The 23,509-nt window shown below is 41.3% G+C and overlaps 1 protein-coding gene across 3 annotated transcripts in view; it reads left to right on the top strand.

Annotated features, from left to right (window-relative positions):
• Positions 1-23,509, top strand: part of LOC123732620 (NLR family CARD domain-containing protein 3) — a 37,724-nt gene extending 14,215 nt beyond the window's left edge. For 2 of the 3 annotated variants that reach the window (XM_082971091.1, XM_082971092.1), the window contains 8 exons: positions 6,109-6,344; positions 6,496-8,284; positions 8,486-8,659; positions 10,363-10,536; positions 17,401-17,574; positions 18,559-18,732; positions 19,050-19,096; positions 19,482-23,509. In XM_082971091.1, coding sequence (XP_082827217.1) covers positions 6,109-6,344; positions 6,496-8,284; positions 8,486-8,659; positions 10,363-10,536; positions 17,401-17,574; positions 18,559-18,732; positions 19,050-19,096; positions 19,482-20,032 — 3,319 coding nt within the window. In that variant the 3' untranslated portion in view covers positions 20,033-23,509. The remainder of the gene's footprint in view (positions 1-6,108; positions 6,345-6,495; positions 8,285-8,485; positions 8,660-10,362; positions 10,537-17,400; positions 17,575-18,558; positions 18,733-19,049; positions 19,097-19,481) is intronic. The other variant, XM_082971093.1, reaches the window with a different exon arrangement.

The raw sequence follows: 23,509 nt of genomic DNA on the forward strand, positions 1-23,509 counted from the left end.
AGCCTTTTATTTGGCGAACCAAAAGCACACGGCACAAACGAGCAGGAAAATACAAATATGGGTTGAACATAACCCAGCGCAACCAGCCTAACGTGCACGTACATGAACAGATAAACAATACCACACAAAGACATGGGGGAAACAGAGGGTTAAATACACAACACATAATGAGGGAAATGAGAACCAGGTGTGTGGGAAAACGAGACAAAACAAATGAAAAATGGATCGGCGATGGCTAGAAGACCGGCGACGTCGACCGCCGAACAAGGAGAGGCATCGACTTCGGCAGAAGTCGTGACACTTCCTGAAGCATTGAGGCTTTCCAGCCAACTGTGTCAAATAGGTTTATTACTCAGAGCTTCATTATTCGTACACAATGCACATTAGTTATATCTTCTGGGCAGCAATAAATAGCAGAGTGTGATTATCAGATAGAGGTATTTTTTTGTCCATAGATTTCATCAAAACTCTGTCTGTGAACAGAGTATGCTGTTCCCAGCTGTCTGTCTATGAACACAGTATACTGTTCCCAGCTGTCTGTCTGTCTATGAACACAGTATACTGTTCCCAGCTGTCTGTCTATGAACAGAGTATACTGTTCCCAGCTGTCTGTCTATGAACACAGTATACTGTTCCCATCTGTCTGTCTGTCTATGAACACAGTATACTGTTCCCAGCTGTCTGTCTATGAACACAGTATACTGTTCCCAGCTGTCTGTCTATGAACAGAGTATACTGTTCCCAGCTGTCTGTCTGTCTATGAACACAGTATACTGTTCCCAGCTGTCTGTCTATGAACACATTATACTGTTCCCAGCTGTCTGTCTATGAACACAGTATACTGTTCCCAGCTGTCTGTCTGTCTATGAACACATTATACTGTTCCCAGCTGTCTGTCTGTCTATGAACACAGTATACTGTTCCCAGCTGTCTGTCTATGAACAGAGTATACTGTTCCCAGCTGTCTGTCTATGAACACAGTATACTGTTTCCATCTGTCTGTCTGTCTATGAACACAGTATACTGTTCCCAGCTGTCTGTCTGTCTATGAACACAGTATACTGTTCCCAGCTGTCTGTCTGTCTATGAACACAGTATACTGTTCCCAGCTGTCTGTCTATGAACAGAGTATACTGTTCCCAGCTGTCTGTCTATGAACACAGTATACTGTTCCCATCTGTCTGTCTGTCTATGAACACAGTATACTGTTCCCAGCTGTCTGTCTATGAACACAGTATACTGTTCCCAGCTGTCTGTCTATGAACAGAGTATACTGTTCCCAGCTGTCTGTCTGTCTATGAACACAGTATACTGTTCCCAGCTGTCTGTCTATGAACACATTATACTGTTCCCAGCTGTCTGTCTATGAACACAGTATACTGTTCCCAGCTGTCTGTCTGTCTATGAACACATTATACTGTTCCCAGCTGTCTGTCTGTCTATGAACACAGTATACTGTTCCCAGCTGTCTGTCTATGAACAGAGTATACTGTTCCCAGCTGTCTGTCTATGAACACAGTATACTGTTTCCATCTGTCTGTCTGTCTATGAACACAGTATACTGTTCCCAGCTGTCTGTCTGTCTATGAACACAGTATACTGTTCCCAGCTGTCTGTCTGTCTATGAACACAGTATACTGTTCCCAGCTGTCTGTCTATGAACAGAGTATACTGTTCCCAGCTGTCTGTCTATGAACACAGTATACTGTTCCCATCTGTCTGTCTGTCTATGAACACAGTATACTGTTCCCAGCTGTCTGTCTATGAACACAGTATACTGTTCCCAGCTGTCTGTCTATGAACAGAGTATACTGTTTCCAGCTGTCTGTCTGTCTATGAACACAGTATACTGTTCCCAGCTGTCTGTCTATGAACACATTATACTGTTCCCAGCTGTCTGTCTATGAACACAGTATACTGTTCCCAGCTGTCTGTCTGTCTATGAACACATTATACTGTTCCCAGCTGTCTGTCTGTCTATGAACACAGTATACTGTTCCCAGCTGTCTGTCTGTCTATGAACACATTATACTGTTCCCAGCTGTCTGTCTGTCTATGAACACATTATACTGTTCCCAGCTGTCTGTCTGTCTATGAACACAGTATACTGTTCCCAGCTGTCTGTCTATGAACACAGTATACTGTTCCCAGCTGTCTGTCTATGAACACAGTATACTGTTCCCAGCTGTCTGTCTATGAACAGAGTATACTGTTCCCAGCTGTCTGTCTGTCTATGAACACAGTATACTGTTCCCAGCTGTCTGTCTATGAACACATTATACTGTTCCCAGCTGTCTGTCTATGAACACAGTATACTGTTCCCAGCTGTCTGTCTGTCTATGAACACATTATACTGTTCCCAGCTGTCTGTCTGTCTATGAACACAGTATACTGTTCCCAGCTGTCTGTCTGTCTATGAACACATTATACTGTTCCCAGCTGTCTGTCTGTCTATGAACACATTATACTGTTCCCAGCTGTCTGTCTGTCTATGAACACAGTATACTGTTCCCAGCTGTCTGTCTATGAACAGAGTATACTGTTCCCAGCTGTCTGTCTGTCTATAAACACATTATACTGTTCCCAGCTGTCTGTCTATGAACACAGTATACTGCTCCCAGCTGTCTGTCTGTCTATGAACACATTATACTGTTCCCAGCTGTCTGTCTATGAACACAGTATACTGTTCCCAGCTGTCTGTCTATGAACACAGTATTCTGTTCCCAGCTGTCTGTCTGTCTATGAACAGAGTATACTGTTCCAAGCTGTCTGTCTATGAACACAGTATACTGTTCCCAGCTGTCTGTCTGTCTATGAACACAGTATACTGTTCCCAGCTGTCTGTCTATGAACACAGTATACTGTTCCCAGCTGTCTGTCTGTCTATGAACAGAGTATACTGTTCCCAGCTGTCTGTCTATGAACACAGTATACTGTTCCCAGCTGTCTGTCTGTCTATGAACACAGTATACTGTTCCCAGCTGTCTGTCTATGAACACAGTATACTGTTCCCAGCTGTCTGTCTATGAACACAGTATACTGTTCCCAGCTGTCTGTCTGTCTATGAACACAGTATACTGTTCCCAGCTGTCTGTCTGTCTATGAACACAGTATACTGTTCCCAGCTGTCTGTCTATGAACACAGTATTCTGTTCCCAGCTGTCTGTCTATGAACACAGTATACTGTTCCCAGCTGTCTGTCTATGAACAGAGTATACTGTTCCCAGCTGTCTGTCTGTCTATGAACACAGTATACTGTTCCCAGCTGTCTGTCTATGAACAGAGTATACTGTTCCCAGCTGTCTGTCTGTCTATGAACACAGTATACTGTTCCCAGCTGTCTGTCTGTCTATGAACAGAGTATACTGTTCCCAGCTGTCTGTCTATGAACACAGTATACTGTTCCCAGCTGTCTGTCTATGAACACAGTATACTGTTCCCAGCTGTCTGTCTGTCTATGAACACAGTATACTGTTCCCAGCTGTCTGTCTGTCTATGAACACAGTATACTGTTCCCAGCTGTCTGTCTATGAACACAGTATTCTGTTCCCAGCTGTCTGTCTATGAACACAGTATACTGTTCCCAGCTGTCTGTCTGTCTATGAACACAGTATACTGTTCCCAGCTGTCTGTCTATGAACACAGTATTCTGTTCCCAGCTGTCTGTCTGTCTATGAACAGAGTATACTGTTCCCAGCTGTCTGTCTATGAACACAGTATTCTGTTCCCAGCTGTCTGTCTGTCTATGAACAGAGTATACTGTTCCCAGCTGTCTGTCTGTCTATGAACACAGTATACTGTTCCCAGCTGTCTGTCTATGAACACAGTATTCTGTTCCCAGCTGTCTGTCTGTCTATGAACAGAGTATACTGTTCCCAGCTGTCTGTCTATGAACACAGTATACTGTTCCCAGCTGTCTGTCTATGAACAGAGTATATTGTTCCCAGCTGTCTGTCTATGAACACAGTATACTGTTCCCAGCTGTCTGTCTGTCTATGAACACAGTATACTGTTCCCAGCTGTCTGTCTGTCTATGAACAGAGTATACTGTTCCCAGCTGTCTGTCTGTCTATGAACAGAGTATACTGTTCCCAGCTGTCTGTCTATGAACACAGTATACTGTTCCCAGCTGTCTGTCTATGAACACAGTATACTGTTCCCAGCTGTCTGTCTATGAACAGAGTATACTGTTCCCAGCTGTCTGTCTGTCTATGAACACAGTATACTGTTCCCAGCTGTCTGTCTATGAACAGAGTATACTGTTCCCAGCTGTCTGTCTGTCTATGAACAGAGTATACTGTTCCCAGCTGTCTGTCTATGAACACAGTATACTGTTCCCAGCTGTCTGTCTGTCTATGAACACATTATACTGTTCCCAGCTGTCTGTCTATGAACACAGTATACTGTTCCCAGCTGTCTGTCTGTCTATGAACAGAGTATGCTGTTCCCAGCTGTCTGTCTGTCTATGAACACAGTATACTGTTCCCAGCTGTCTGTCTATGAACACAGTATACTGTTCCCAGCTGTCTGTCTATGAACACAGTATACTGTTCCCAGCTGTCTGTCTATGAACACAGTATACTGTTCCCAGCTGTCTGTCTATGAACAGAGTATACTGTTCCCAGCTGTCTGTCTATGAACACAGTATACTGTTCCCAGCTGTCTGTCTGTCTATGAACACAGTATACTGTTCCCAGCTGTCTGTCTGTCTATGAACACAGTATACTGTTCCCAGCTGTCTGTCTATGAACAGAGTATACTGTTCCCAGCTGTCTGTCTATGAACACAGTATAATGTTCCCAGCTGTCTGTCTATGAACAGAGTATACTGTTCCCAGCTGTCTGTCTATGAACACAGTATACTGTTCCCAGCTGTCTGTCTGTCTATGAACACATTATACTGTTCCCAGCTGTCTGTCTATGAACACAGTATACTGTTCCCAGCTGTCTGTCTGTCTATGAACACAGTATACTGTTCCCAGCTGTCTGTCTATGAACACAGTATTCTGTTCCCAGCTGTCTGTCTGTCTATGAACAGAGTATACTGTTCCCAGCTGTCTGTCTATGAACACAGTATAATGTTCCCAGCTGTCTGTCTATGAACACAGTATACTGTTCCCAGCTGTCTGTCTATGAACACAGTATACTGTTCCCAGCTGCCTGTCTGTCTATGAACAGAGTATATTGTTCCCAGCTGTCTGTCTATGAACACAGTATACTGTTCCCAGCTGTCTGTCTATGAACAGAGTATACTGTTCCCAGCTGTCTGTCTGTCTATGAACAGAGTATACTGTTCCCAGCTGTCTGTCTATGAACACAGTATACTGTTCCCAGCTGTCTGTCTGTCTATGAACACAGTATACTGTTCCCAGCTGTCTGTCTATGAACACAGTATACTGTTCCCAGCTGTCTGTCTGTCTATGAACACAGTATAATGTTCCCAGCTGTCTGTCTATGAACACAGTATACTGTTCCCAGCTGTCTGTCTATGAACACAGTATACTGTTCCCAGCTGTCTGTCTATGAACACAGTATACTGTTCCCAGCTGTCTGTCTGTCTATGAACACAGTATACTGTTCCCAGCTGTCTGTCTGTCTATGAACAGTGATTTCTCCATGGATCATCCTGTCAACTCCAATGGTGGTGGATCAGTTACCTTTGACCTGTCACTAGTCAGAATAATATTAATAGTGAAGAGGAGAATCTTCAAGATGTCATATAGATATGTTTTGTAATGTGTAGTTTGTTTGAACTAAGTTTATTAGAGGAATTACTGCCCCCTCTTTTATCTCTGTAGGGGATGGTCTACTCTGTTAGAGGATCAGTATCTCTCTCTCCTTTATCTCTGTAGGGGATGGTCTACTCTGTTAGAGGATCAGTAGTAACATCTAGAAGTCTCTCTCTCTCTTTTATCTCTGTAGGGGATGGTCTACTCTGTTAGAGGATCAGTATCTCTCTCTCCTTTATCTCTGTAGGGGATGGTCTACTCTGTTAGAGGATCAGTAGTAACATCTAGAAGTCTCTCTCTCTCCTTTATCTCTGTAGGGGATGGTCTACTCTGTTAGAGGATGAGTAGTAACATCTACACTCTCTCCTTTATCTCTGTAGTGGATGGTCTACTATGTTAGAGGATCAGTCCAGGTGTGCAGTGTGTCAGCAGGTTCTGAGGGATCCAGTCTCTACCACCTGTGGACACAGGTTCTGCAGACAGTGCATCACCAGATACTGGGAGAAACCTGCTCCTTCAGGAGACTATGACTGTCCTCAGTGTAGAAAGAGATCCAGAACACTTCCTGTACTACAGCACCTGAGGGAACCCAATGATGCAAGAGGCTTTGAAAAAAGTAAGACCACTTGCAGACCTGTGCTAAGTCAATACCTCAATTTGATTAAGTGTTAACTACAATAATATAAGTTACTGTAGTTGTGGAAGGCCCACATTTCATCCTGTCAATGAATGTGTCTGATAACACCCTATTTCCTCTTCCCTTGTAGTGGATGACAGCCTGCAGAAAGCTATAGTAAATCATAAAGACAGTCTGATAAGGAGGTATGAATGTGTAATAGAAGGCATCGAAACAGCAGGGAACCAAACTCCCCTCAACAGGATTTACACAGAGCTCTACATCACAGAAGGCGAGAGTGAAGGGGTTAACAATGAACATGAGGTGTGGCAGCTAGAGACAGCACCCAGGACACCAACCTCACATGACACAGTAATCCACTGCAATGACATCTTTAAACCCTTACCTGGCCAAGAGAGAAGCATCAGAACTGTGCTGACGAAGGGCATCGCTGGCATCGGAAAAACAGTCTCTGTGCAGAAGTTCATCCTAGACTGGGCTGAAGGGAAGGCAAACCAAGATGTGGATATCATATTTGTGCTTCCTTTCCGGGAGCTGAACTTGATCAAAGATCGTCAGTACAGTCTTCTCAGACTTTTAAATGACTTCCACACAGAACTAGACATAGGCAATGCAAAGAAACTCACTGCCTGTAAAGCTATGTTCATCTTTGATGGTTTGGATGAAAGCAGACTTCCATTGGATTTCCAGCACAATGAAAAGGTGTCTGATGTCACCCAGACATCATCTGTTGATGTTCTGCTGACAAACCTCATCAAGGGGAATCTGCTTCCCTCTGCTCTCCTATGGATAACCTCCCGACCAGCAGCAACCAATCAGATCCCCCCTCAGTGTGTTGACCAGGTGACAGAAGTACGAGGATTCAGTGACCCACAGAAGGAGGAGTACTTCAGGAAGAGATTCAGTGATGAGGACCTGGCCAACAGAATCATCTCACACATAAAGACATCAAGGAGCCTCCACATCATGTGCCACATGCCGGTGTTCTGTTGGATTTCTGCAATAGTCCTTGAACACATGTTGAGTACAGACAAAAGAATAGAGATGCCCACGACTCTGACTGAGATGTTCACACACTTCGTGCTCATTCAGACCAGCCTGAAGAACCAGAAGCATCATGGAAGAGATGAGATGGAACAAGAGGAGCTCATGGAGTCAGATAAGGAAATTCTTCTGAAGCTGGGGAGGCTGGCGTTTGAAAATCTGGAGAAGGGTAATCTCATGTTCTATGAAGAAGACCTGAACATTTGCGGCATTGATGTCAAAGAGGCATCACTGTACTCAGGAGTGTGCACACACATCTTTAAAGAAGAGTCTGTGTTATTTCAGAGAGTGGTGTACTGCTTTGTACATCTAAGCATTCAGGAGTTTCTCTCAGCTGTCTACATGTACCATTGTTACACAAGCAAGAACATGGATGCACTGAAGCCCTTCTTCAAGAGAAAGTCTGAAGAGCTAACCTTGCATGAGCTGCTGAAGAGTACCGTGGATAAAGCCTTGGAGAGTAAGAATGGACACCTGGACCTTTTTGTTCGCTTCCTTCATGGCATGTCAGTGGAGTCCAATCAGAAACTCCTACAAGGTCTGGTAACACAGACAGAAAGCAGTCCAGAGAGCGTCCAGAAAACAATCCGATCCCTTAAGGTGATGCAGAGGAAGAACATCTCCCCTGAGAGGTGGATTAATCTCTTCCACTGTCTGATAGAGATGAAAGACCATTCAGTACAGGAGGAAATCCAAGAGTACTTGAGGTCAGAGAAAAGATCGATAAACCTCACACTTGCTCAGTGTTCAGCGCTGGCCTACATGCTGCAGATATCAGAGGAGGTTATGGATGTGTTTGACCTAAAAGAATACAAGACAACACAGGAGGGTCGTAGGAGACTGCTCCCAGCTGTGAGGTGCCGCAGAAAGGCTCTGTAAGTACTCAAACTTACTGTATGTGGGAAGAGCAGTATTTTTATTAGCTGAAACTCTTGAACATAATATAATACAAACTGATCAGAAAGCAATGCACTGGGGACATATTAGTCGGGCAGGTGTAACAGTGTAAGCAGGGGAAGCTAAGCATAACATTTTATTACAACCTGTCTCTCATGGTATTTATTCTATGTTGACAGACTCAATGGCTGTAAACTCACAGACACAACCTGTGAAGTTTTGGCCATAGTTCTCAGCTCAAACTCCTCATATCTGAGAGAGCTGGATCTGAGTAACAATGACCTGAAGGATTCAGGAGTGAAGCTGCTCTCTGCTGGACTGGGGAATCCCCACTGTAAACTGGAGACTCTGAGGTCAGTATTCCTGTAGTTGGTCAACAAGTGATAACTGTTCACCAGATCCACATGTGTTTACCAGGCACACATAGTCCACACCATATGTGTTTAGACAGTGAAGCTTACGGTTTTTAATTTGGTGAGCAAATCCATGTGTTTCTAATAAGAGTTTGTCACCTTAATTTAATGACTAGCGGATAGCGGGTGCTGTGGCTTTGGGTTTAAACAGCAGGGGTTGCTGGGATAGCTCTTTAGTTTAGAGTTTGGTACTATTGGGAATAATATTTTCTTCACAATCTAGTCGACCAATTTGCTTTCCCTAGAAAAATGCACCTATAATTTTTCATTTACCAAATAAAAAACAGAAGTTATTTGAGTTTCTATGAAATGTTTTATTCTGTCGATGGTTTTGCCACAAAGTCTAGCGATATCAGAACATTTTCCCACTTGTCTGGTCACATGCACTCTAGCCAACGACTGGCAGATACAGTGCAGAGGGTTCATGAGATTATTTTTTAAGATCAAGTTCATCACTGTGCACTTTCACAAACCTGTGAAGTTAATCATAATTTATTTAATCTGTAGCCTAATAAACTGCATGATTTTCCAAGTCCTAGTGTGAGTTAATGTGGCTGCAGTTTATTTCGACATGATGGTTATTCTAGCCAGGGGCGCAACTTTGGTTTTGGAAGTGGTGGGGGGAGGGGTATAATCCAGTTGGATAAACACTCCAAACAGCCTACCCGACAACTCGGAGGCGTCCACATGGTCCTAAAGCACACTGTTGCCTCGTTTTTAACCCCATTCCAATGATAAAACTGGGGGGGTACAAAAATGCAATTTCAGAATGTGGGTGGGACATGTCCCCCCGTCCCCAGTGAAAATTGCACCCCTGATTCTAGCAACATTTGCGCAACAAAGCGTGTCCACTGCCATTGGTCCCATGTGCTATTTTACTGGCAAACATTATCCACCCCTGTCTAGAGTAAATTATTTTGTCGACATTTAGGAAAATTTACGACAAATATCCCACTGGGCATTGGCGCCAGTTCAATGTCTAGTTTTGATTTACATTTAGCTGAATTCTCAACTAACCGTAAATTCAACATGAAATGAATAGCAAATGTCACCATGTCATTGGATTTAGGTTAAACGTTGGGTTAAAAAAATACAAAATGCCCTTACTTTGATGACTTTTTGCGAATCCATTCAGTTTTCCACGTTGATTCAATGTCATCCCATTGATCAATCAGTTTTTACCCAGTGGGATGCTATTTCCATCTAGCATTTCATTACTGTTTTATCAGAAATGTACTTTACTTGAATACAAATGGTTGGATAGAAACAAGGTTATTGGCTGACTTGATTTTCTATCAGCTGAAAACTCTTGAAGAAATGTTTATATAAAAAACAATTAGAGAAAACAATGAGCCATGTATGCACAGTGTACACATTAGTTGTGTCTGGGTAATAGTGTAAGCTAAGCATAGCATTATAATCAGTGGAGGGTAAACGCAAGTAAATGCAGTTTACACATCTTTTTCATTTTGCATGAGCATTTATGCATCTTTTGTGGGAAAATGTATTGAAGTATATGGGCAGCTTTACTTTATTCTCTGTTAACAGCAATCAGCGTTTACCCAACACCCACCACTTTTTTACAACTACATCATGGATTATAACACAACCTGTCTCTCATGGTATTAACTCTGTGTTGGCAGACTCACTGGTTGTAAACTCACAGACACATCCTGTGAAGTTTTGGCCTCAGTTCTCAGCTCAAACTCCTCATATCTGAGAGAGCTGGATCTGAGTAACAATGACCTGAAGGATTCAGGAGTGAAGCTGCTCTCTGCTGGACTGGGGAATCCCCACTGTAAACTGGAGACTCTCAGGTCAGTGTCGTGTCTTTGGCTATGCCGGATTAAGTGATATGACATGCTACTCTATAAAATCCTTTCTCTGCAATTAATATTACCTGATTGAGCTAATCATGTAAATGTAATTAACTAGAAAGTTGGGGCACCACGAAAGAGTGTTTATAGAGCTGTTATCTTCCGAATAAACTCTTAAAGACCTAGTAATATTTTACATCAATAGCAGTCAATATTAATCGTCACCTTATTTCAGTCTCATCTGAAAGTTGTAAATTCTTGGTTATCTTCACGAACCCTGGCTAACAAGTTGAATCAGCAATACAAAATTGGGTTTAATTATTTATTTACTAAATACCTAACTAATCACACAGAATTACATATACACAGAATGCATATTATGTCATACAGAGAACTTCCCTGGGGGACGGAACCTGTATGACGGCTGGTTACACAAAGAGAGGGGGTTGGGCTTGAATGAAAGAGCGGGAAGACTGAGGAACAAAGGGAGAAGCTATGCTATCGTAAATACAGTATCTTATGCATTCTAAATTACCGCCCATTTGGAAAAGGAAAATGCAATAAACATTTACTCTGAGCTGCGCTTCGGTAGGTTGGTCGTAGATGCTGGCCGTGTTGGCCAACAGAGATCTTCCTGTCCTCAGAGGAATGTCTCTTGGTAAATTGGATACGTTGTAGTATCTTCGTTGTGTGTTAGATTGGATACGTCGTCCGTCCTTTCCTAGCCCACGTTTACAGCTGCTGTTGCTGACTCAACGGCTAGGATGTCTCACTTATTTAGTGAATAAGAGTTCAAAGTTCATACCATTCACAACCAAAGCTCATGCTGAGGTTGGCTTGGTTCTGTAGTTGACATGTTAGTCCTTTTTAACGTATGGACCGTCGTCCTATCGTCCTCGGAACAGGAGGTTACATTTTCGTCAAGGGCTTATATAGTGGAGGGGGAGAAGGGTGTGTTTCATAGTTTATAATCCATGTCTCTTCACAGGGGCGGGCCACTGATTGAGCAGGGCTCTAACCTTATGAAAACCCAATTCTCTCATTTGGAAGCTATAATTACATTTAATCTTTTCACAAATAGTTTCATTTAAAATGAATTTAAATTGCACAACAATTCCATGTGAATCTATAATGTGTAGACTTTCCCAGATACAGTTTATCCTGTTAGGGCTAGGGGGCAGTATTTACACCGCCGGATAAAAAACGTACCCGATTGAATCTGGTTACTAATCCTACCAAGTAACTAGAATATGCATATACTTATTAGATATGGATAGAAAACACCCTAAAACTTCTAAAACTGTTTGAATGGTGTCTGTGAGTATAACAGAACTCATATGGCAGGCAAAAACCTGAGAGATTCCTTTACAGGAAGTGGCCTGTCTGACCATTTATTGGCTTTCTTTGACATCTCTTTCCAAAACAAAGGATCTCTGCGGTAACGTGACACTTCCCACGGCTCCCATAGGCTCTCAGAGCCCGGGAAAAACCTGAATGTCGTCATTCCAGGCCCAGGCTGAAACACATTATCGCCTTTGTCAAGCGGCCGATCAGGGGACAGTGGGCTTAGGCGCGTGCACTGGCCGCCCCCGTCTTTCTTTTTTTCCCTCTATTTACCGAAACGCAGATTCCCGGTCGGAATATTATCGCTTTTTTACGTGATAAATTGCATAAAAATTGATTTTAAATAGCGGTTGACATGCTTCGAAGTACGGTAATGGAATATTTAGACATTTTTTGTCACGAAATGCACCATGCGCGCGACCCTGATTTACCATTTCGGATAGTGTCTAGAACGCACGAACAAAACGCCGCTGTGTGGATATAACGATGGATTATTTGGGACCAAACCAACATTTGTTATTGAAGTAGAAGTCCTGGGAGTGCATTCTGACGAAGAACAGCAAAGGTAATAACATTTTTGTTATAGTAAATCTGATTTTGGTGAAGGCTAAACTTGCTGGGTGTCTAAATAGCTAGCCCGTGATGGCTGGGCTATGTACTTAGAATATAGCAAAATGTGCTTTCACCAAAAAGCTATTTTAAAATCGGACATATCGAGTGCATAGAAGAGTTCTGTATCTATAATTCTTAAAATAATTGTTATGCTTTTTGTGAACGTTTATCGTGAGTAATTTAGTAAATTGTTAGTAAATTCCCCGGAAGTTTGCGGGGGGTATGCTAGTTCTGAACGTCACATGCTAATGTAAAAAGCTGTTTTTTGATATAAATATGAACTTGATTGAACAAAACATGCATGTATTGTATAACATAATGTCCTAGGTGTGTCATCTGATGAAGATCATTAAAGGTTAGTGCTGCATTTAGCTGTCTTCTGGGTTTTTGTGACATTATATGCTAGCTTGAAAAATGGGTGTCTGATTATTTCTGGCTGGGTACTCTGCTGACATAATCTAATGTTTTGCTTTCGTTGTAAAGCCTTTTTGAAATCGGACAGTGTGGTTAGATTAACGAGAGTCTTGTCTTTAAAATGGTGTAAAATAGTCATATGTTTGAGAAATTGAAGTAATAGCATTTCTAAGGTATTTGAAAATCGCGCCACAGGATTCAACTGGCTGTTACGTAGGTGGGACGATTTGGTGCCACCTAGCCCAGAGAGGTTATGTCGTCCTGTCATCAGTCATAATGTCTCAGATGACAACCGAACTGACATCATATTCATTAACCTCTTACATCTAGATGTTCCGCTAGCGGAACACCGCTCCAATATCCAATGATAGGGCGTGGCGTGAATTACAAATACCTAAAAAATCCAAAAACGTCAATTTTTCAAACATCTGACTATTTTACACCATTTTAAAGACAAGACTCTCCTTTATCTAACCACATTGTCCGATTTCAAAAAGGCTTTACAACAAAAGCAAAACATTAGATTATGTCAGGGGAGTACCCAGCCAGAAATAATCACACACCCATTTTTCAAGCTAGCATATAATGTCACAAAAACCAAAACCACAGCTAAATGCAGCACTAACCTTTGATGATCTTCATCAGATGACACTCCTAGGACATTATGTTATACAATACATGCATGTTTTGTTCAATCAAGTTCATATTTATATCAAAAACCAGCTTTTTACATTAGCATGTGACGTTCAGAACTAGCATACCCACCGAAACTTCCGGTGAATTTACTAAATTACTCACGATAAACGTTCACAAAAAACATAACAATTATTTAAAGAATTATATATACAGAACTCCTTTATGCAATCGCTATGTCACATTTTAAAATAGCTTTTCGGTGAAAGCACATTTTGCAATATTCTGAGTAGATAGCCAGGCCATCACAGGCTAGCTATTTTGAGACCCACCAAGTTTGACACTCACCAAACTCAGATTTACTATAAGAAAAATTGGATTACCTTTGCTGTTCTTTGTCAGAACGAACTCCCAGGACTTCTACTTCAACAACAAATGTTGTTTTGGTTGCAAATAATCCATAGTTATATCCAAATAGCTGCGTTTTGTTCTTGCGTTCAAGACACTATCTGAAGGGTGACGCGCCGTCGCGTATCGTGACAAATTTTTTAAAAATATTCCATTACCGTACTTCGAAGCATGTCAAACGCTGTTTAAAATACATTTTTATGCGATTTTTCTAGTAAAATAGTGATAATTTTCCAACCGTGAGACGTTGTTTTCGTTCAAACACTGAAAATGTAAAATGGACTCTTCACATGCACGCGCACCCGTCTCATTGTTCTCAGATCGACCACTATCCAAATGCGCTACTGTTTTCGCCCAGGGACTGCAGAGTCATCATTCCCCGTTCTGGTGCCTTCTGAGAGCCTATGGGAGCCTTAGAAAGTGTCACGTTACAGCAGAGATCCTCTATTTTCGATAGAGATGACAAAGAAGGCCAAGAAATGGTCAGACAGGGTACTTCCTGTATAGAATCTTCTCAGGTTTTGGCCTGCCATTTGAGTTCTGTTATACTCAAAGACACCATTCAAACAGTTTTAGAAACTTTGGAGTGTTTTCTATCCAAAGCTACTAATTATATGCATATTCTAGTTTCTGGGCAGGAGAAATAACCAGATTAAATCGGGTACGTTTTTTTATCCGGCCGTGAAAATACTGCCCCCTATCCATAACAAGTTAAGTACCAACGCATATTTTCAACTGGTTCTATTGTCGAAATATGGTTCCTTTCTCCCCACTTGTTTGATGTTCCCAGACTCTCTATGTTTAACAAAGGCTATTCAAGAGTCCTTCAGTAGAGTCAGAGAGAGAGGGAAGGGAGAAAGGTATTTATGGGGGGGTCATAAACCTTACCCACAGGCCAACGTCATGACATCAGTGTTCCTGTGTTTGGTCATTAAGAGATAACTGTTCACCTGATCTGAGTGTTAACAAACTCAGTATTATACTCAATACAATGTAAATCTGACACCTCAGTATATGTAGACTGTGCTTAAACTCTACCGTTTTAAAGGTCCAATGCAGCCATTTTTATCTCAATAGATCAAATCGCTGAGCTGACAAGGTAAAAATCTGCCGTTCTGCCCCTGAACAAGGCAGTTAACCCACTGTTCCTATGCCGTCATTGTAAATAAGAATTTGTTCTTAACTAACTTACCTAGTTAAACACAGGTTAAATAAAAATAAATAAATACAAATCTCTGGGTAAGAAGTACCTTACTGTGATTGTTTTCAATTTAAATTGTAAAAATAAACAAAAAATTGTTTGTTCGCAAAGAGCAATTTCTCAAGGAATAATTTAGCTAGGACTGTCTGGGAGTGGTCTGAGTGGGGAGGGAAAAACTGAAAACTAGCTGTTATTGGCAGAGACGTTTGGAAGAAAAACTCCATCACACCAAATTGTATTAGTATGAAGTAACATATATTTTTAAAAAGCTCAGTATTTGTATCATTTATTTGTAAACATTTTTGCTCGTCTTTATCAAGGGATCCAATAATTCAGGGCTCCACTGTACATGTATTCATTATCATTACTCTGGTGTTATTTGTTATTTGCATAACATTATCTGATTGGCCATATGCTAATGAGGGCCAGTGGGCACCTCTCTGATATGTTTCTTGTAATATGAAACCATGTCAAGTTAGCAGTAAACATGCCTTTATTAAGTTAAACCGTTCATTGTGATTGTTCTTACATATAGACAAACTAGATTACATGACAATTACAATATTTTATATGAATGAGAGATTGCTTGTAGAGAGAATGCATTTTAAAGGCCCAATGCAGTCAAAAACATGATTTACCTGTATTTCCTATATATTTCCACACTATGAGGTTGGAATGAAATGATGAAATTGTTAAAATTATGATAACGCCCTTTTAGTGTAAGAGTTGTTTTGGTGGGATGAAAACAGGGGATCCAAAAACGTTCACCTCTATCTTTTTTTGTTACTTGTTAAATTAAATATATTTCTCGGAGCAACTGTATTAGTATAAAATAATCTCATTTGTAAAACAAATATGTAGCATACAATATACACTATATATACAAAAGTATATGGACACCACTTCAAATTAGTGGATTTGGCTTTTACAGCCACACCCGTTGCTGACAGGTGTATAAAATCGAACACACAGCCATGCAATCTCCACAAACAAACATTGGCAGTAGAATGGCCTTACTGAAGAGCTCAGTGATTTTCAACATGGCACCGTCGTAGGATGCCACCTTTCCAACAAGTCAGTTCGTCAAATTTCTACCCTGCGAAAGCTGCCCCGGTCAACTGTAAGTGCTGTTGTTGTGAAGTGGAAACGTCTAGATGCAACAATGACTCAGCCGCAAAGTGGTAGGCCACACAAGCTCACAGAACGTAACTGCCGAATGCTGAAGCGCATAGCATGTTAAAAACGTCTGTCCTCGGTTGCAACACTCACTACCGAGTTCCAAACTTCCTCTGGAAGGAACGTCAGCACAAGAACTGTTTGTCAGGAGCTTTATGAAATGGGTTTCCATGGCCAAGCAGCCGCACACAAGCCTAAGATCATCATGCACAATGCCACGTGTTGGCTGGAGTGGTGTAAAGCTCGCCAGCATTGGACTCTGGAGCAGTGGAAACGCATTCTCTGGAGTGATGAATCACGCTTCACCATCTGGCAGTCTGACTGACAAATCTGGTTTTGGTGGTTGCCAGGAGAATGCTACCCGCCCTGAATGGACAATGACATCTGTAAAGTTTGGTGGAAGAGGAACAATGGTCTGGGACTGTTTTTCATGTTTGAGGCTAGACCCTTAGTTCCAGTGAAGGGAAATCTTAATGCTGAAGTATACAATGACATTCTAGACGATTCTGTGCTTCCCACTTTGTGGCAACAGTTTGGGGAAGGCCCTTTCCTGTTTCAGTACGACAATGACCCCGTGCACACAGAAATTGTTTGTCGAGATTGGTGTGGAAGAAATTGACTGTCCTTCACAGAGCCCTGACCTCAACCCCGTTGAACACCTTTGGGATGAATTGGAACGCCGACTGCGAGCCAGGCCTAATCACCCAACATCAGTGCCCGACCTCCCTAATGCTCTTGTGGCTGAATGGAAGCAAGTCCTCGCAGCCATGTTCCAACATCTAGTGGAAAGCCTTCCCAGAAGAGTGGAGGCTGTTATAGCAGCAGGGGGGGGGGGGGGCACTCCATATTATTGCCCATGCTTTAGAATGAGATGTTTGACGAGCAGGTGTCCACATACTTTTGGTCAAGTAGTTTATGTAGTTCAGTATTTGTATGTTTTTTATTTTATAGTATTTTTTACTCATCTTTATTAGTAATTCACGACCCCACTGAATATAAATATATATAGCTACCAATCTCTCTATTCACTGCCAAATAGTTGCAGTGTGATTAATATCATGTTAAACTCTTTACAGGTTGTCACTCTGTGGAGTCACAGAGGAAGGCTGTGCTTCTCTGGTCTCAGCTCTGAGGTCAAACCCCTCACACCTGAGAGAGCTGGACCTGAGTAACAATGACCTGAAGGATTCAGGAGTGAAGCTGATCTCTGCTGGACTGGGGAATCCCCACTGTAAACTGAAGACTCTGAGGTCAGTATTCCTGTAGTTGGTCAACAAGTGATAACTGTTCACCAGATCCACGTTAAGAAAGGGCCTAAATACACAATACAATGACAATTTGATACCTCACCATCTGACCTTTGACTGACAGTATATGGAGCCATACAGTATGCAGTAAAGTATATGGAGCCATACATTATGCAGTATAGTATATGGAGCCATACATTATACAGTATAGTATATGAAGCCATACATTATATAGTATATGGAGCCATACATTATACAGTAGAGTATATGAAGCCATACATTATATAGTATATGGAGCCATACATTATTCAGTAGAGTATATGAAGCCATACATTATATAGTATATGGAGCCATACATTATGCAGTATAGTATATGGAGCCATACATTATACAGTATATTATATGGAGCCATACATTATATAGTATAGTATATGGAGCCATACATTATACAGTATAGTGTATGGAGCCATACACTATATAGTATATGAAGCCATACATTATATAGTATATGGAGCCATACATAATACAGTATAGTATATGGAGCCATACATTATACAGTATATTATATGGAGCCATACATTATATAGTATATGGAGCCATACATTATACAGTATAGTGTATGGAACCATACATTATATAGTGTATGGAGCCAGACATTATACAGTATAGTATATGGAGCCATACATTATATAGTATATGGAGACATACATTATACAGTATAGTATATGGAGCCATACATTAAGCGGTATAGTATATGGAGCCATACGTTATACAGTGTATGGAGCCATACATTATACAGTGTAGTATATGAAGCCATTTACTTTTTGAAAATGTGTAAAATGTTCTCAAGCTCTACATAAGATATTGTGAAGATCAATCCATGTACGGATGGATTTGGCAGGGGACAGGAAACTATTTCTGAAAGTTGCAAAATATACAGTATACAGCTGCCACTCTTTCTTTTCAAAATAATTGTACTCTTTGCAGGCTGTCAGGCTGTTTAGTTACAGAGGAAGGCTGTGCTTCTCTGGTCTCAGCTCTGAGGTCAAACCCCTCACACCTGAGAGAGCTGGACCTGAGCTACAATCACCCAGGAGACTCAGGAGTCAGACTGCTCTCTGCTGGACTGGAGGATCCACACTGCAGACTGGAGAAACTCAAGTATGTACATGTGTCGATCTGTTGATGAGTGACATACTGTAAGACATTTTTCTGCGTTTGGGTTTGTTATGATCATTTATAGTTAACAGGTTAGGTATCATAATTGATAGTTATCAGGTTAGGTACTGTATGTTCATTTAAATGTACTGTAAACCAGACATTTTACTTACCACCACATGGAAAATGTGATATGCTGACTGTGTGTGTGTGTGTGTGAGAGAGAGAGAGAGAGAGAGAGAGAGAGAGAGAGAGAGAGAGAGAGAGAGAGAGAGAACCAGTGTGTACATTTACTGTCTGTTCTCCTGCTCCCCTTACAGTGTGAAACCTGATGGAGTGTTAACAATCAAACCATGGCTTAGAAAATGTGAGTGTTGACTAATGTTCAGAATTATCCTGTTATTACTCAGTCTAATTTCAAGTTGATTCAAAGAAAGATCATTTTTCAGAGCTTGTTAAGTGATCTATGTATGTGTGGTTACACTAATTAGACTTCGCTCTGTTGTGGTTATATTTTGCTGTGTGTTTGTGTTTTATCCAAGACAACAGTCATTAACCCCTATTATATACTGTATAATATATGGCTCCATTTACTATATAATGTATGGCTCCATATACTATACTGTATAATATATGGCTTCATCTAGATAACCATCTTAGATAACCTTTCCTTTGTCTTTTAATACCTAGAAACATTAACATTCTGATGTAGTATGATGATGATTTGTGATATACCTGGTTTCATCCATCAGATGTCTGTGATCTCACACTGGACCCAAACACAGTAAACAGACTCCTCTTTCTGTCTGAGGAGAACAGAAAGGTGACATGTAGGAGAGAGGAGCAGCCGTATCCTGATCACCCAGAGAGATTTGAGGACTGTGAACAGGTGCTGTGTAGAGAGGGTCTGACTGGGCGCTGTTACTGGGAGGTAGAGTGGAGTGGGAGAGGGGCTTACATAGGAGTGACATATAAAGGAATCAGCAGGAGAGGAGGGGTTAATGACTGTTGTCTTGGATACAATGACAAGTCCTGGAGTCTGGACTGCTCTGACAACAGTTACACGGTTTGGCACAATAATAATCCCACTACCATAGACGTCCCCTCCTCCAGCTCCCACAGAGTAGGAGTGTATCTGGACTGGCCAGCCGGCACTCTGTCCTTCTATAGAGCCTCCTCTGACACACTGACCCATCTATACACATTCACCTCCACATTCACTGAGCCCCTCTACCCAGGGTTTAGGCTTTGGTATGACACCTCAGTGTCTCTGTGTCAAACACAACATGATGTTTCACTCTAATCAGGGTCATGTTCAGTAAGACACACTGGAGCAACAATGTAGAATATCTCTCTAGTCATGAGATAAAATGTTATTATTATATCTAAATATTCATGATTATACACCACCTAAGTGAATAGTCATTAATAGAATGAATTACCCCACTGTGTTGTTAAACTGGTTTCATTTACACATCACTGATCTGGTTGTTATTGGGTTTGTAAATATTCATATGCGTCCCAGGTTCCCAGACAGGTTAATATAATCAATCACCCCACTGTGTTGTTAAACTGGTTTCATTTACACATCACTGATCTGGTTGTTATTTTGCTTCTTAGTGTTTGTAAATATTGTAGAATGTTTATTTGTCAAATTCTTGACACAACAATCTGGGTTGTGTATAAACTTAATTCAACTGAATGAAATGATGTGACTAATAAAGGGTCATCAACCAGATGGAAGAAGAGAGGTGGAAATGTTTTAATACTGATCACAATATGACAGTACAGTAATAGATGGAAGAAGAGAGGTGGAAATGTTTTAATATTGATCACAATATGACAGTACAGTAATAGATGGAAGAAGAGAGGTGGAAATGTTTTAATATTGATCACAATATGACAGTACAGTAATAGATGGAAGAAGGGAGGTGTAAATGTTTTAATATTGATCACAATATGACAGTACAGTAATAGATAGAAGAGAGGTGTAAATGTTTTAATATTGATCACAATATGACAGTACAGTAATAGATGGAAGAAGGGAGGTGTAAATGTTTTAATATTGATCACAATATGACAGTACAGTAATAGATGGAAGAAGAGAGGTGGAAATGTTTTAATATTGATCACAATATGACAGTACAGTAATAGATGGAAGAAGAGAGGTGGAAATGTTTTAATATTGATCACAATATGACAGTACAGTAACAAGGGTTGTGTTCAGTACATAGAAATGGGTCTAATTCAGTTGAAGAGGAAGCTTTTAAATTCACACAAAACAGGACACTAATCATTCTGTTTTCACTACTGTATGATGCTGTACAAACACACATACACATGGATTAGGTGTTGTAGATAGGTAGTGGAGTAGGGGCCTGAGGGCACACATCGTGTGTTGTGAAATATATTGTTAATGTATTGTCATATTTTTCAAATGTTGCCGAACCCCAGGAAGAGTAGCTCCTGCAGCAGCTAATGGGGATCCATACATAAATATATCATAAATACAGTTACCTCTAATACCTCTGGGATGTTGTCCTCTCTTATCTCTGATCACAGACTTCTAATACCTCTTGGATGATGTCCTCTTTGCAGGCGAGGACCATGTACTTCTTCATGTGACCTCATCAACAACCTGAAAGAGTGGAAGTATTGGTTTCCATCCAGGTAATATCTAGCCCTGTCCAGGGGACCAGACCCATAGACTGGAGGTATTAGTTTCCATCCTGGCCAGAGGACCAGACCCATAGACTGGAGGTATTAGTTTCCATCCTGGCCAGGGGACCAGACCCATAGACTGGAGGTATTAGTTTCCATCCTGGCCAGGGGACCAGACCCATAGACTGGAGGTATTAGTTTCCATCCTGGCCAGGGGACCAGACCCATAGACTGGAGGTATTAGTTTCCATCCTGGCCAGAGGACCAGACCCATAGACTGGAGGTATTAGTTTCCATCCTGGCCAGGGGACCAGACCCATAGACTGGAGGTATTAGTTTCCATCCTGGCCAGAGGACCAGACCCATAGACTGGAGGTATTAGTTTCCATCCTGGCCAGAGGACCAGACCCATAGACTGGAGGTATTAGTTTCCATCCTGGCCAGGGGACCAGACCCATAGACTGGAGGTATTAGTTTCCATCCTGGCCAGGGGACCAGACCCATAGACTGGAGGTATTAGTTTCCATCCTAGCCAGGGGACCAGACCCATAGACTGGAGGTATTAGTTTCCATCCTGGCCAGAGGACCAGACCCATAGACTGGAGGTATTAGTTTCCATCCTGGCCAGGGGACCAGACCCATAGACTGGAGGTATTAGTTTCCATCCTAGCCAGGGGACCAGACCCATAGACTGGAGGTGTCCTCTTCACCTCGGGGACAGGGACTTTGTTGGTCTTCCAGCCAATCTCACCTTTAGTATTTGGTCCCATTTTCCTTGCTTGCAGTGATTAACCTCACTTGGGCAGGTGGGACGCTACCGTCCCACCCACGGTTAACACTATTCAACAGCCAGTGAAAATCAGAGCGCCAAATTCAAAACAACAAAATGTCATAATTCAAAGTTCTCAAACATACGACTATTTTACACCATTTTAAAGATACACTTCTCCTTAACTACATATAGTTTGTGACTCTACAAACTTGTTGAATTCATTTGCAGTTTGTCTTGGTTGTGTTTTGGATGATGTTTTTCCTAATAGAAACTGATTGGTGAATAATGTCCTGTCATTTTGGAGTCACTTCACTTTTATTGTAAGTTAGAATAGAATATGTTTCTGAATACTTCTTCAAATTACCAATGTCCTTATATGAACTGTAACTCAGTAAATGTTTGAAATTGTTGTATGTTGCATTTATATTTTGGTTTCCGTAGTTTCATCAGATGTTGTTCTTTACCCAGACACCCTGCACAGTCTGTAGATGTTATCTGTGGTTAGAGGCATTTATCAATGCATTCATTCAGACTGTCAACAGATAATATAACATACCTGATTCCAACATTAAGTGCAGGACTTTATACAAGGCATTTGGTCCAGGTGTTCCAATTGTCTAGAGAAATGCATTTTCTCCGCTCCTAGAAGGTACTCTGCTAACTGGTAATATAGGAGAAATCTGAAATGTGGCATTGAATTCATAGCAGTAACGGGACCAGTCTAAAAGCCACTATGATAGGAACAGTATCTATACAGGAGAATGATCAGAGTTATGTCTCCACTATTAAAGGGACAGTATGATCAGAGTCATGTCTCCAATGTTCACTTTAGGGAAAGAAGTCACACTTCCTGTTTCCACTCATCTTTATTTGACTTGCTGCAATACAGAGGTACAGGCCGTATTAAATCATACATTAACTCTCTAAACTTTTCTTCATTTTGTCTTTATTGAAAATGAAAGCTGTGTGTTCCTTTATTCACCATTTCAATAAGGGAAGAACCAGTTTTAATGTCCAGCAGGCTCTGACAAGATCCAGAAAGTATTAACACTTCAAGACTCTATGGTCAGATGACTTTTCATAGAGACGTCATGGTAAATAATGGTAATGAGGGGGGGACTAAGACCACAGTACACCACTACACTGGGAGTAGAGAATCATCAATAGTGTTGCTGTGGACACTGGGTAATCTGACTAACACACACACCTGTTTGACCTCTCTGTGACCTCACTGTAGGACTACACTTATGTTACTATTCTGAGTCAATTCAGGTAGCACTTAATGTCCTGTGTTTGTGTTAACCATGGCAACCAGCGTTGTAAATAAAGAGATGTGCAGAAAGATAA

The sequence above is a fragment of the Salmo salar genome, unplaced genomic scaffold, assembly GCF_965601325.2.
Source record: "Salmo salar unplaced genomic scaffold, fSalSal1 ptg000171l, whole genome shotgun sequence".
Taxonomy (NCBI): Eukaryota; Metazoa; Chordata; class Actinopteri; order Salmoniformes; family Salmonidae; genus Salmo; species Salmo salar.